This window comes from Sprattus sprattus (assembly GCF_963457725.1).
Source record: "Sprattus sprattus genome assembly, chromosome: 3".
Taxonomy (NCBI): Eukaryota; Metazoa; Chordata; class Actinopteri; order Clupeiformes; family Clupeidae; genus Sprattus; species Sprattus sprattus.
The window spans coordinates 15,156,162-15,171,161 of NC_137922.1; the positions used below are offsets into that span (position 1 = coordinate 15,156,162).

At 47.3% G+C, this 15,000-nt stretch overlaps 1 protein-coding gene across 1 annotated transcript in view; it reads left to right on the top strand.

Moving 5' to 3' along the window:
• The window catches only part of LOC308361775 (anosmin-1-like), a gene marked incomplete at its 5' end in the record, with an annotated part of 18,509 nt that extends 6,018 nt beyond the window's left edge, over nucleotides 1-12,491 (top strand). Inside the window, 12 exons of the mRNA XM_080834215.1 lie at nucleotides 4,712-4,774; nucleotides 5,205-5,427; nucleotides 5,687-5,871; nucleotides 6,209-6,338; nucleotides 8,181-8,386; nucleotides 9,250-9,391; nucleotides 10,093-10,209; nucleotides 10,548-10,636; nucleotides 10,775-10,946; nucleotides 11,145-11,365; nucleotides 11,900-12,044; nucleotides 12,352-12,491. Of these exons, the coding sequence (XP_080690341.1) occupies nucleotides 4,712-4,774; nucleotides 5,205-5,427; nucleotides 5,687-5,871; nucleotides 6,209-6,338; nucleotides 8,181-8,386; nucleotides 9,250-9,391; nucleotides 10,093-10,209; nucleotides 10,548-10,636; nucleotides 10,775-10,946; nucleotides 11,145-11,365; nucleotides 11,900-12,044; nucleotides 12,352-12,401 (1,743 nt within the window). The 3' untranslated portion in view covers nucleotides 12,402-12,491. The remainder of the gene's footprint in view (nucleotides 1-4,711; nucleotides 4,775-5,204; nucleotides 5,428-5,686; nucleotides 5,872-6,208; nucleotides 6,339-8,180; nucleotides 8,387-9,249; nucleotides 9,392-10,092; nucleotides 10,210-10,547; nucleotides 10,637-10,774; nucleotides 10,947-11,144; nucleotides 11,366-11,899; nucleotides 12,045-12,351) is intronic.
• Nucleotides 12,492-15,000: the final 2,509 nt, after the last annotated feature.

Here is a 15,000-nt window from a genome sequence, read left to right on the forward strand (position 1 = left end):
TGTTCGAGCTCAGCTAGCTTTCACACAGCATGCTGCCTGAAAGCTCTGTTGTTATATACTAATGCTGTTAGTAGTACTGGGGGACTGGGCATATCTATGGTTCCTAGGGCTCCCTTTGTGTTTCCACAGTGGATTGAAATGAAAAGCCATGTTACTGGAAGCAAGTGGATATTATTGTAAAAATGTCTGGTTCCTCTTAGGAGAGACTGTGATGTGGATAGTCAGATGGATTTGGGACTGGGTTCTACGTAAAGAGGACAATACCATGTTAGAAAAACCTGTGGTGTAAAGTGACCTTGAAAAGGGTAACGTTAGAGTTCTACATTGAGGTTATTTCTCTCTGTCTTTCTCTGTCTCATTCCTACTATCCTGCCTACACACACACACAAACACGTACAGACAGATAAACATACACAGCTAGTGAGCTTACACACACACACACACACACACACACACACACACACACACATACACACACACACACATACAAAGTTAGTGACTTATAAGGGTTCAGTGTGCTTACCTCTGACTGATGGTTACTAACCCCTCAGACTCCGCTCTCAGGAGGCCAAGTGCCCCCCTGCACACACACACACACACACACACAGACACACACACATACACACTTAAACAAACAAATCACATGGACTTAGCCATGAGTGCACCTAAGAGCAACGAGCTCCAGTAGAAACCTTCAAAAATCGCCATCACTGTAAGGAGGACAAGACGAGAACATGGCCTCCCTCTTTCTCTCGCTCTCTCTGTCTAACTATTTATCCTCCTCTTTCTCGCTCCCCCCCCACTCCCCCCCACTCTCTCTAACTCACTGACTTGCGATTCTCTTTCGCTGTCAGTCATTCCCCTCTCATTCTGTCTCTGCCCCATCCACTGGGGCCTTCACTGGGCAGAGCATCAGTTGCTGGGGTGTGCTCTGCACTGCATCCAAGCTGCATCAGTATGCGAGCCTCAGCAGCGGCCGAGAGAGAGAGAAAGAGAGAGAGACGCTCTGCCTGTTCTTCCAGGCTCATTTATGGGCAAAGGGGCTTTCTTGCTTTCTCTCTTTTACTGTTATTCACCCTCTCCCTTTTATTCCCTCTCCCTCTGTCATTCTCTCTCTCTCTCTCTTTCTCTCTCTCTTCTCTCTCTCACTGTTATTACCCCTTTCTCTGTCTCTGTCATTCCCTCTCTCTCTTTCATTCATTTACTCTCTCTCTCTTTCTCTTTCTCTCTCTCTCTCTCTCTTCTTCTTCCCCTCTCTCTTTCTCTCTCACTGAAACACGCTCCGCTTCACTTCTCCAGACCTGCCTGCAGCCCGGGGAGAGCCGCCGTGTTTTCCAGGGAAGGCACGGCGAGGCTCTGCCTAGACTGTGTGTGCTCGACCCCTGCCTGTCTAGTGGTGTGCTCGTGTTTTTCTTTTGAGTGGGCAACAAATTAATCTTTGCTCTGGAAGAGGCCCAAGACGTCCCAAAGCTAGTCACCTATGCCAGGCTCTCTGAAACTCAGTGGTGTATGTGTGAATGTGTGTATATGTGTGTGTGTGTGTAAGTGTGTGTGTATGTATGTGTGTATATGTGTGTTTGTGTGTGTTCTGGTGGGGTGTGATAGGGCAACGCTTGAGTTAAGTCTGAAATGGGGCATAAAAGTAACCAACTCTGAGCTGCCATAATCTCTGAGAGAACAGAAGCCTCTGAGAGTTAAAAGCCCTCACTACAAGAAGGAGGGAGAGAAAAATGAGGGATTGAGAGATTTGGAGAAAATGAAAAAGGGAATAGCACAATAAGAAAAAATCTGATCATAACTGCATAGGAATTATGTGTGTGGGGGGAAATATCATTGCCTCGTGGCAGGTTGTGTATGTGTTCATACTGGTGTGTGTGTTTATGTGGTCACTGCCCTTGTAGCTGTGTGTGTGTGTGTGTGTGTGTGTGTGTGTGTGTGTGTGTGTGTAAAAGTGTCATACGTTGACACATGAACTAGTGTGTGAGCTTCCCTGTCCAACTGACCGTTGAGCTGAGAACATGAATGAGTGCAGTGTTTGAGTTTTGTGTGTTAGAGGTAGATGCATATAAACATATGATGGAAGACCTCCACTCACACCACAACACGCATACACCCTCGCTCTCAGGCACACACTCAGACAAGAACATATTCCAAGTGTGTGTACAAATATACACACACACACACGCACACACACACACACCCACACACACACACACACACATGGTCACATACAAGGAGACACACACACACACACACACACTCATACAAGTAGACAAACACACACACACACACACACACACACACACACGCACACACACACGGTCACATACAAGGAGACACACACACACAAGCGTTCCCACTCACACGCCACTGTGTTGGGGTGTTTAGTGCCGAGGCCTCGGGGTGTCAGTGGGGCACCGGCGGTTGCAGGTCTATAAAGTCCTCCCTCAGCTGGGCCTAAATGCTCCCGATTTGCCCCCCCACAATTATTCAGAGTTTCCAGCATTCCAGCAAACACCCCTTCATCCCCCAGCAAACTCTGTCTGCAAAGAAAAAAAAAAAAAAAAAAAGAGGATGTCCATAAAAGGTGTTTCATTCACGGTCACAATCAAAGATGTTGTGCATTGCCTGTTTTCCTCTGGAAGCGCTGCCCTAAGGTAACCCCAAAACTCCACTGAGTAACCCCCAAACCTTCCAGGGTATCCCCCAAAACACCCCACCAAAATAGATAGGGCAGATAAGGGCCAGCTGCTCAGTGTTTTACTTATCTTTTTCATTTGTATTTTTAATTATATATTTTATTCCTTTGACTTTTCTAACCTACTCTCTCCTGTAACTCTCCTTGCTGCTATTACACCTGAGTTTCCCTTCGGGGATAAATAAAAGGTTTTTCTTATCTTAGCTTATCTTATCAAAACATCAACCCATCTCTGTTTCAGCTCTAGTTTAGCCTCTCTGGTCATAGAGCTACGAGGCCTTGGTGTGTGTGTGTGTACGTGTGTGTCCAATTCAATGTGTGTTTAGGCACGCAACAGGCAGCACCTCTGCAACTTAGACTTCGGTGTGAATCTAAATTGGTTCGTGGCAGCCAGATTGCCTTAGCAACTCGTTTACAGGGGCCACCTAGTTCCCAACACCGGGCACCATAAAACCATTTGATCGACTGTTTGGCCCAATTCACCAGACACAGCGATCAGACTCTTCAGCACCAGTTTAATGAGGGAAGACTCGTGTTTTTGCACAGTCAGTGAGAAGGCGGTTGGACCGAGTCCAGGTCACTTCCTGTTAGCGTGCTGGAAGAACTGGCGTGGTGTTGGCGAAGCGTTGCCGTATCACTCGATCAGTATTCATTCCAGCAAACTTGCACCCAGATGGAGATGGGTGGGTTATGGATGGAGAGCTATTGAGTCTGGACAGCGAAATGATTTCTCTGGATGCAGTGAGAGGTTGTGAGGCGAGTGTGTGTGTGTGCGCGTGTGTGCGCGTGTGTGTGCGTGCGTGCGTGTGTGTGTGTGTGTGTGTGTGTGTGTGTGTGTGTGTGTGTGTGTGTGTGTGTGTGTGTGTGCGTGTGTGTGTGTGTGTGTGTCAGTCAGTCAGTGACAGAGACACTGCTCTTCACTACCTCACACTAATGTCAATCCTGCCCTACAGCAGGCTGTTGGCGGGGCTTTGTCCATCTCTACACCCTACACATACACACACACACACACCCTCTCTCTGTATCCCCCTCTCTCTCTCTCACACACATACACCCACAAGAACCACACAGATACAAGGACAAACACAAACAGCGCAGTGAGCCACTGCCTTTTATTCGAGCATGAAATGTGAATTTTGAATTCCCCAAGGCTGCTCACTCAGGCAGGAGAGTGTCCCTGGTCATGGAGGACAAGAGAGAGAGGTGGGGGGGGGGGGGGGGGGGCTGCTATGAGGGGTGGAAAGAAAACAGGATCAAGCGAGCAAGGAAGGACAGACAGTTGCAGAGAAAAAGAGAGATTTGGTAGTGATAAGTAAAGAGAGGGAGAGAGATGGATGGAGGGAAAGAGAGAGGGGATTGAGGGAGGGAGGGAGGGAGAGAGGGAGGGAGAGACAGACAAGCAAGGTGGTTGGGCAGTGGTGCGAAAAAGAAAGATTTGATGATGATGGCTAATGATAGTCAGGGGATGGAAGAAAAAAGAAAGAGGGAGAGAGACGAGAGTGCAGGATGAAAGAGAGGGAGACTGTCCTGGGTTTCCTGAGCTCAAATCAGGGAGACATTTGGCTGAGGAGTCTTCCATGTCCTGTGGACACGGGCTGGGCTGCGTGATCACTTCATGTCCTTTCCCTCCCCAGCCATGGGCAACGTTTGCTCTTTAAATCATCATAAAACACACACCACATAAACCATAAAAATACACACAACACACAACATAAATCATCGTAAAATACCAGCACCATAAGCTATCATAAAATGCATGCAGGTGCGCAGAAATACTATAGTGTAGCCTATCAAATTGCTGTTCCACGACTCAAAGGAAAATGCTTCAATAGAGGCTTGTGTATCCGACTCTCAGCCAAACATAAACCTTGGCTTTAATACTGAAACTTTACAGAAAGTAGAAACTCAACCTCAAGTGTGTGTGTTTGTGTGTGTGTGTGTGTGTGTGTGTGTGTGCGTGTGTGTGCGTGTGTGTGTGTGTGGCCGCTCTCATCTTCTTTCTTATGCCCACAGTGTTTGGAGCCGTGCAAAGACTCCTGGGAGCTGAAGGACGGGCCATGTCGCAATCTGTGTGAGGTGGGTGCTGTTTGGGTGTGGTGCTTCTGGGGCGGGAGGGGCAGTTTCCTGGGGGTAGGGGGTATTTCCTGCCCTGTCTAAACTCCATGCTAACATCCTGTTATCAGAATATGTTTTAAGCCTCTCCCCCGTCCCACACGTGGAACCGTGTCACCACGTCATTTACTGTTTTGTTGAGATTCGGTTGACCTCCAAATGACCTTCCTCCACTTTTCCTCTCCTCCCCATGATGCAGACGAACACACACTTTCCCCTTTCACACACTCAAACATCCACACTCGCATGCTCACACAATTTCTCACGGGCAAAGACGACCTGAGTGTTTGGGGTCAGAGGTTTATTCTGGGATTTCCTCTCTCTCTCTCGCTCTCTCTCTCTCTCGCTATCTCTCTGTTTCTCTCTGCCTGGGACGTGACCTTGTCCCCCTTAGGGGTCGTTTCCTAGGAAGCATGGGGAGTGTGTGACAAGCTGTGAGTTTCTGCGCTCGGTGCTGGTGGAGAAGCAAGGTGACTGCCCTCTGCCCGAGCGAGCCAGCGGATTCGCCGCCGCCTGCGTGGAGAGCTGCGAGGAGGACGGAGAGTGCTCCGCCCACAAGAAGTGCTGCTCCAATGGCTGTGGGCACACCTGCCAGCAGCCCAAGAACCTCTACAGGGGTGAGGCCACACCGACAGTACACTTTACAAGAATGTAGAATTAAGCCACACCCACACCTAAGAGAGCCGCCTTACTCACATCTCAATTTATGGATTGGATAGATAGATAGATCAGTGTGTGTTATGGTGATCCAGGTTATAGTCTGTGCCTGGGATTAGTAGTCTTACTCTGTGTGGATGACTGAGTCTGGGAGTTGTAGTCTTTCTCCGCGTGGATTTCTGAGTCTGAGGTGTTGAGGGCTGCTCTCTCTCCCTACAGGTGCTCCTCTGAAGCCGCGTAAGGAGCTGGTGTTTGAGGAGTTGCCCCGGGGCGGGCTGGAGGTGCGTTGGTCGTCGCGCTTCAATGTGTCGGCTGAGCCCGTGGTGTACGTGCTGGAGCGCCGCTGGAACTACGGGATCCAGCCCAGCGAGGACAGCGCTACCCCGTGGGAGGTTGTAGCACAGGTGAGCGAGGCTAGACAGGGGGAAACATTTCTCACTAGCTGGACACATGGGATACCAATATCTCATCCATAAGGCATCACAGGACACCAGTGTTTATTGATGCATTTGTATATTTATTGTAACACACATTTCTGAGTGTGTTCCAATATTGATGAGTAACAGTATCTGAATAAACCGAACAAAATTGAACTGAATTTAATTTGTGTTATTTGTTGGAACACGTTCATGAAGTGGTGTACTGACTCCTGTCTAGGGACACTTTTTTTCATTTCCTTTGCTTTATTTGGATCAATGCGCTGATGTGTTTGTTTGCTTTTGCGTTTGTGTGTCTCATCAGACCACAGAGGAGCGGGCCAGTCTGCCAGACATGCGGCCCGGCAGGTGGTACCAGTTTAGAGTCTCTGCCATCAACGTCCACGGGACCAGAGGACCCACCACACCGAGCAGACACTATCGCTCTACGAAAGGTTAGAGAGAGAAAAAATACAGAATGAGGGAGAGAGAAAGACTTAAAATGGGAGAAATAGAAGCACAGAGCGAGAGAGGGAGGGAGCAAGATAGGGGGAAGGAGGGAGGAAGAAACTGAGGAGGCAGAGAGAGAGGGAAGATGAAAGAGGCGTGGGGGAGGGAAAGAGGGGGTAGAAAGAGAGAGGGAGGGTGACGAGAGAGCCGAAGAGTAACACAAATACGCTCCAGTTATAAAGCTTCAGATATCCTGACAGGTTTAAGCACAACGTGCTCTGAGTTGCACTGCTTGCCAACCTCATACTTGAGTCAATAAAAACAGGGAATTCTTGGATCATTACTCAACTGACGAAGGCAAAGTAGTATGAGCTGCTCTCTGGATCCTCTGGATACACAGAGTAGAAAAGAGAAAAGGGTCTCTTTTTCAGTCAGAGACAGATCTTGACAAGGCTCAGCTTCACTGACCACAATATCACAGTATGATCAGGTAGATACGGATACAAACGGATTCATAAGAAGAACAAATATTGAAGAATATAATTGAGAGTATTACAAAGGGGCAAACCGTCTGTCTCATATGTCTAAACCGAAAGAGAGTTAAAAAAAAATGTAAAGACGTCGATAGATGAAGACAGACACACATATAAATAGATTTATAAATACATTAAAATATTAAATTGAATATGAATAAATATGACATTAACATACAAATAGATTTATAGATGCATTAAAAAACAAACATATAATTAGATTTATAGATAAACACATTTTCCTGGGATAACACAATTGCATTTACAGTACATACCACACTCTGACACTGGATCTAAATGATCAATTGCTTTTAAAATTGTTTTGCGCAAACAGACATGTACATACAAGTATGTACCCAGACACTCATTGTCTGTCACACACACAAATTGCAATTACACAACATACACTTTAGGGCAATACAATATTCTAATTAATTGTGGCAGTAAATCTTTTTAAACAGTTTGAAGTAGAAGGGCACACGGAGAGCGCCAATGTGCCCTATCTTGCAGTGTTACAGAAAGTGGAAAACAATCCTACATCCTACCCTTGAGCCCAATCTGCCCCGACATGTAATGGGTTCTTCCTTGGTCCATCCCTCCACCAAGTTTCATAAAGAGCGGCCCAGCAGTTTTTACGTAAATCTCACAAACAAACCAACAGCAACGGCAACATAACCTTCTGTCTAATTATGGGGGGAAGTATTTATGGCGAGTAAAGGGAGATTTGGAGGGGAAGAGAGGGAGAGTCAGTGAAGTATTAGTCAAGTTTGTGGCTTATTGTTGTAAATGAAAGACTTTCAAGTGGACTGTGGCAGAATGAATGATCAGTCAGTCAGTTCACACAAGCAAAGCTCAGACAAACAAATATATGCTAAGCCACTTGTTTTTTCTTTACTTGACACACAACACTTCTCAGTTACAGTTTTTAACTGTAATGTCAAACACACGCACGCACGCACACGCAAACGCACACACACACACATACATACATGCTCACCCACACAAAAGACAGACACATTCATAAACATAAACATGACAATACACTCATATATGGTCACCCACCCACACAAGCAAACACACACACCCACACACTTAGACACATAAACATACACACATACAGTACATACTCGCTTACCCTCACAAATACAAACACACACACACACACCCAGACACCTAAACATAGACATACACAAATACATGTACGCTTACCCACACAAACAAACACACGAATGAAAGTGCCTAATATGTTCAGTAGAGGACCTGCCCTAAGTTCCAATGTGTGATTGATTTACTGAAAGCATCTCTCCCACATAGACCCTGCCCCTCCCACCACTCCTGGCGGCCTCAGGATCGTGAACATGACCTTTGGCCCCGACGGCGCTGTGACGGCACAGCTTGGCTGGGCTCCGCCCATTGACCCCGACATCCCCGTGCATCACTACAGGGTCTCCTGGAGCTGGACCGCAAACGCAGGGTCTGAGTCACCCCCGAGAGTCAAACGCAGGAAGACCGCTACCGGGGTAAACACACACACACACACACACACACACTTTGTGAGTCACAGACAGTTCTCTGTTGGAGTTGTAGGATGATAAACAGCCTTGTGTGAGTCTCTCTTTCACACATATGCACACACTCATACACACACATACACAAGGGTGGCAGATGATTACATCATCGCATTTGGCATATGCAAGTGTGTGTTGCGAGCAGCCAAAATCAGCACTCATGTCTGATTGCTTTTTTCTCTCAGTTACACACAGTTATTATCCTTAGAGTGAGGTAATTCTGGTGAGGCTTTTTTGTGTGTGTGTGTGTGTGTGTGTGTGTGTGTGTGTGTGTGTGTGTAAGGGCCATTTATTAGATGGAAGCAATGATTGTGTTTTCTACACACTTTCTGCTGTCGAGTATTGCTCACAGGGTGCAGGTCATGGAAAAGAAAGTTGTGAAGCTGCAGCTTAAAACACAGCCAGGGATTAAACTGAAAACTTGTTTGGCCAAACAGTCTTTTGTTTGAACTTGAACTGATCTGACAACAGCTGTGACTGTGGATATTGATGGCCTGTGTAAAGATATGGAGAATTTGAGCTCCAGTGTGCATGTGTGTGTGTGTGTGTGTGTGAGTGTGTGCGTGTGTGTGCATGCGTATGTGTGTGTGTGTGTGTGTGTGTGTGTGTGTGTGTGTGTGTGTGTGTGTGTGTGTGTGTGTGTGTGTGTGTGTGTGTGTGTGTGTGTGTGTGTGTGTGTGTCTGTGTGTGTCTGTGTGTGTTTGTGTGTGCATGCATGTGTGTTTCTGTGTGTGTGCTTGTGTGTGTGTGTGTGTGTGTGTGTGTGTGTGTGTGTGTGAGTGTGTGTTAATTCTGTTTATTTCCTGTGTGTGCAGGACTCTTTGAGTGTGGATGTGGAGGGTCTTAGGGAGGAGCGGAGCTACACTGCGGAGCTGCAGGCCCTCTCCTACTGGGGCCAGCTGCCTCTGAGGAGCCCCAAGGCCACGCTCAGCTTCATCACGCCCAGCAAACAAGCCAGTACGCTCCGCTTTCCTCTTCTCTTCTTCTCTTCTTGTCTTTCCTTCTCACTTTTCTCCTCCTTTCCTCTTTTTCCATCTCCTTCCCGCTGTTCTCTTCTCTTCTCTTGTCCTACCTTGTCGTGTCCTCTCTTCTCTTCTCCTCTCCTTTCCTCTCTTCTGTATTGTTCACTTTTCTTTTCCATCCCCTCCTTTTTTCTCTTCTCTTCTATTTTTCTTCTCTTCTCTTGTCCTCTCACATTTTCCCTCACCTTTACTCTTCTTTTTGCTGTCCTCTCAACTCTTACAGTCTCTACTCCTCTCTCCTTCCTCCATTCTTCTTCCCTCTTTCTGCCCCTCACCTCTTATTTACCCCCACCCCCCCCCCCCCCCCCGCCCCCCTCCACACACACACCCACACACACACACACACACACACAGTAACACACGCTTCCCCCTGCCCCCAGGGCTTTTCTGGATATGTATCAGAAATTCTTTAGCAGATGTGTCTGGAGGTCCGTTTTTAGTTTGGTCTCCCAGGACACATCAAGCTCCTTTCAGCTTGCATTACTGCTTAAGAGAGGAGCAGCGCATCTTTACCACTGCGTATTTGAGTTGCTCATGTGGCTGTGAGGTTATGTTACGGCCCATATGCTGGAGATGATTTCAACAGCAAGAATAAATTGTATAACTTACAATCCCCCCCCCCCCCCCCCCCCACAGCAGAGCCCCCGACTGACAGGCCTGGGGCCGGGAAACAGGCGTCTGACCTCATGGATGTGGGAACGCCGTTCTACCAGGAAGGCCAGCTGCAGGTCCGAGTGTACTGGAAGAGGAGAGGTAGGGAGAGAGAGAATGAGTTTGTGCTGTCTTCACCTCTAATCACTATTGCCATGTAAACAGATAAACCTGTATAAGTGCAGACACTAGGTCAGTAATGACCATCTGGTATTAAGTCATTGTGATTAGGGTGATAAGAACATTATGGATCTGATTTGATTTGATTTGATTTGATCTGCAGTGCAGGCTAAAGTTGAGTACCGCTCTTTTCTGGGTGGGCTGCGTTGGGTGAAGCTGGGCACCTTCTGTGTTGATTGTGCCGTGTTGTGAGATGGACCCTAAACTGACAGGCGCGGAGGAGTATGTAGAAGCTTACCACTTTGCTGCTATTCCCATAGATACCTCTTTGGGGCGCTACCGCGTCCAGTGGACTCCGGAGTTCTGCAGCCATAACCAGACCAGAACCACTGAGAAGATCCACACCGAGGTAACCATGGTTCCCGTCCCTTTCAGCACCGTCAATCTCAGCTGTGTGTGTGTCTGCGGTAAGAGTTTAATAGGTTGTGTTAGAGGGTGGATCGATCTGTCTGCTAAGCAAACTGTTTTTGGTGTTTCCTTGATCTAGGAGAATTTTGCCAGTCTGCCCAACCTGCTCTTCTCCTGTAAGTACACAGTGACCATCCAGCCCGCGGGCACCAAGGGCCGTGCCCAGGCTGAGAGCACCAGCTTCTTCACCCCCTCCTGTGCCACTCTCCGTGCCAAGAGCTCCAAACACATCCCCTGTCCTGGAGACATAGGTGAGCCAGCTGACCACAGCCAGAAAGACTTCTAATCAACTTTCAATAATCAATTAAGTCTGAAATCAGTAGAGTTGAGTTCATTATCTGTGGCATTTTAAATACACATGTGTGACTTTGTTTGTGTGTATATTAATAGTTTAGCATTTAATAATGATCTCTTTTACTTTTTCCGTCTCTTTTTCATTATTCCGATAGGTCTTTCTCTCCCGAAGACATCTGCTCGAGCTGAGAACCTGACGGCCTCGTTCTCCGCCCAGCAGGGGAACGTGACGGCCCTCTTCTCCTGGAGTGTGGCCCCGGCCCGACCCCCCATGCAGGTCGACGGCTTCCAGGTCACATGGACAGAGACGATGAGCGATAGCCGCAAGAACGGCCTGCCCAACAGCCTGGTGTCTCAGTCGCAGATCCTGCCCCCAGTACGTGTCCTGGTAGACAGTACTAGCTGTGCTGTTTCTGTGTGTTATATCCTATAACTGCATGGAGGGTAATGGCTGTGCTGGTCTGTGCGTTATATGCTGTAACTGCATGGAGGGTAATGGCCGTGCTGGTCTGTGCGTTTTACTGTATGCTGTAACTCAATGGAAAGTAATGGCTGTGCTCGTCCGTGCATTATATGCTGTAACTGCATGGGTGTTGACAGCTGTGCTGGTAACTGTATGGACATTGATAGCTGTGCCTGTTAAAACATCACTGATCTGTTCTCTCTCTATCTTCATGTCTCTTTCTCTCTGTTCTGATTATCTTAATGGTGAAGTAATGTGAAAGAGTTAAATGCTTGTTAAATAAACGAGCGTTAGAACCCCCCCCCCTCTCTGCTCGGATGTTTTTTTGTGTGTGTTTTAATGGTGTTGCAGAGTTAGGTACTGGCTTTATAAATGAGTGTTAAACCTCTTTCTCTACCTCTCTCTCTCTCTCTCTCTCTCTCTCCGTCTCTCTCTCTCTCTCTGCAGGACCACAGGCTGCTGCTGGTGTCAGGGCTGCAGCCGGCCTCTCTCTACCGGCTGGAGGTCCAGGTGCTCACGTCTGCAGGGGAGGGACCAGCCACCCTCAGGACCTTCCAGACGCCCAACACGCCCAGAAGAGTGCAACCTTACCGTAAGCAAATGCCCTCCCCAGAATCATGGTCATCACTACCATCATTCTCTTCACCATCACCATCATAATCCTCTTCATTATCCATTGCAGTATTATCACTAACATCATGACTCTTTAGAGGAGACAGGTGTCCTTCTCTAGTCCTACTCCTGTCCAAAACTAAATGTCACAATCCAGAAAGCTATAGTGCTTGTTCTTGAAAAAGTTCTTGAAAAAGTGAATGTTCCATAGGGAAAGCCTTTTATACTCTCCTGTACGCTCTGCTTTTTGCCCTTTTCTCATCCATGTCTTTTTCTTGTTTCCTCAGGTCTGCGTCTGAAGAAGCACCATGCCAAGGCGGTGGTGGAGCGTCACTGATCTCAGACATGACTGATGGCACTCCAGACCAGAGGAACCTGCTCTCTCCCACAGGACAGCAGGAGAGAGTGACCACCAAGACCCCCGCAACAGCAGAGTGGAGCGGAGTGTTGAGGAGGAGAGTAGAGCTGTGCCCCGGAGGAGAAGTGTATCATTCTGGTCGGCAGGATCTCTTTATCCCATCCTATCCATCTAAATGCCGTGTAGAACACTCCCTCTCTGCACCTCTTGAAGACCCCCAGTGCTTTTAAAGATGACTGGACTTTGAACACGATCAATGTAAACTAAGAAATTTGATTTTTTTTTTAGCTAAGGTGTGATATGCTTGAGATGGAATACTGCCCCCACCCCCACCCCCCAACCACCCCCTTAAGACTCTTAACACATTTGTGTGTAACCCTCTACCACACACGCACACACCCCTCCCATATAGTTAGTGTGGAAATTGAACAGCACTTAGCTGGCTCTTGTCATGTGACCAAATGCTGTGGAGAGGACATCTTAAAGACCAGACATTGCATGCGACTGAGTGCTCGTCAGGGGCATAGTGTAAAAGCGATTGACTTGATGTAGTTGTCCAATGGTTGTGCATGATTTAACCCCACCCCCCAGTGATCTGTCGGCATGGCAACTTAACCCGCGTGGCCCCTCCCACTTTTGACTGAACCATTCATCGAAATGAAAAAGTTTTATATGTGCTTAATTTACTGTAGAAAATATCTGTTGCTATGCATTAATGTAATAATTCCTGTATATACTATATGTCTATATTTATTTATGTATGCAGTATCATATTTGCTGTGGGTTTGTGACTGTTTTTAGATGTGTCTACATAATGTTTGTGTGTGAATGTACGTGCTTGTGTGAACGTCCCTGTGTATGTGAGAGAGTGTGTGTTTTCTCCCCCACCCCCCACCCCACTCCTTCCCCCCGATAACCTGATGGAGTATTTTTTCTGTATAAAGACAGTGGCGTGGTACATTCCCTGGTATCTTATTTTCTGTAAAATGTTCTACCATTAAAGCAGTCCTAGTTCCCATGCCCCCCATTATCATGTGTCTGCTAAGTGTGTCATTTACAGTAACAGTTCTGCGGAGCGTATCACTGCAATCACATCTGAATGGGACAATGCATTTGTGGGGAGAATTAGGGTAGCTGGCCACATGCCAGCCCGCTTTCTCGAGAAAGAAAGTAAAAAAGTAATTGGAATTTATTGTGACATTGTAATCCCCACATGAAAAAAGTGCATAGATGTGTGTGTGTGTGTAGAAGAACACTGTGTGTGTGTGTAAGTGTGTGTGTGAGTGCGAGTGCGTGTGTGAATGTGGGTGTGTTGGGATGCAGTGGTAAATGGGTCTGCGGTTTCTGTTTGTACTTATGTGGGTGATGTGTTGGTGTGAGCAAGCCTGAGGCTATAGGGTGTGTGCATGAGGTGGGGGTGTGATTTGTCAGTATGATCATCAGCTCTTCAGATTCATATGGCTTATGATATGACATGAATTGCATATGCGTGTAGTTGTGCGTGTCTGTGTCTAGGCGTGCGTGTCTGTACGTGTCTGTGTGTAGGTGTGTGTGTCTATGTAAGTGTGCGTGCCTGTGTGTGCGTGTCTTTGTGTGGTGTGCGTATCTGTGGATGTGTGTGCATGTCTGTGGGTGTGTGGGTGTGTCTTTGCGTGTCTGTGTGGATGGTGTGTGGGTGACCATTGTGCATTTCCTCAGAAAGGAATACTCCATGAGAATGTACATGTATGTGAAGAAGAACACTGTGTGTGTGTGTGTGTGTGTGTTTTTGTATCTGTGTGTGTGTGTGTCTGTGTCTGTGTGTGTGTGCATGCATGAATGGAGGGGGAGATTTGTCCACCAGAATGACAGTCTCAGGAGAACCTTCGAAATGTATCCACCAGAAGCACAGAGTACATTTTAACATAAGCTAACCGTTTGGAAGGACACTGGTTATGGTTCACCATGCTACTGGCTACATCTTGATCTAAGGTTAGGACCACTGTTCTAGCATTGCAGTGGGCACAGTGAGCAAGAACCAGCTGCTACGAGGGATGAATGTATGAGATATTTCACTGAAAGACACCAGCACTTTAAACATAGATAGAAGCATAGTGGGGTGTGTTTTGTACATTTGAGGTTGAATGTCTGTTTGTTTATGGGCTGTCTGTACTGTGAGACTGTGTGTGTGTGTGTGTGTGTGTGTGTTTATGTTTGTGTGTGTACAGGAGTAGAGTGTGCTGAATGAGTGGACAGGATTTATAGCTGGTCCTGTGGCCTGGGGGGGGGGGTCGGAGTGGGAGACGACCTCCATGGACTGGAACACCTTTATGATACTCCAGAGATGTGGGGGAAGAAGATTAGCGGAAGAAAATAAACTTGAGGACAAGAGGGGAAAAGAAAAACAGAAGCAGAGACGGGCAGACATGCAGAGCCAGCATAACGTGATGTCATTAAGTATGTGTACGTGTGTGTGGTGGGGGGAGGGGTGATGTGGGTGTGCTTTTTTTGACTGCTGAAACTCCTGAACATCTTTGATGGGATGCCTTCAGAAGACACGGGTCCTGTGAGAAGTGATCTATCAGCCTCATGGATCTGA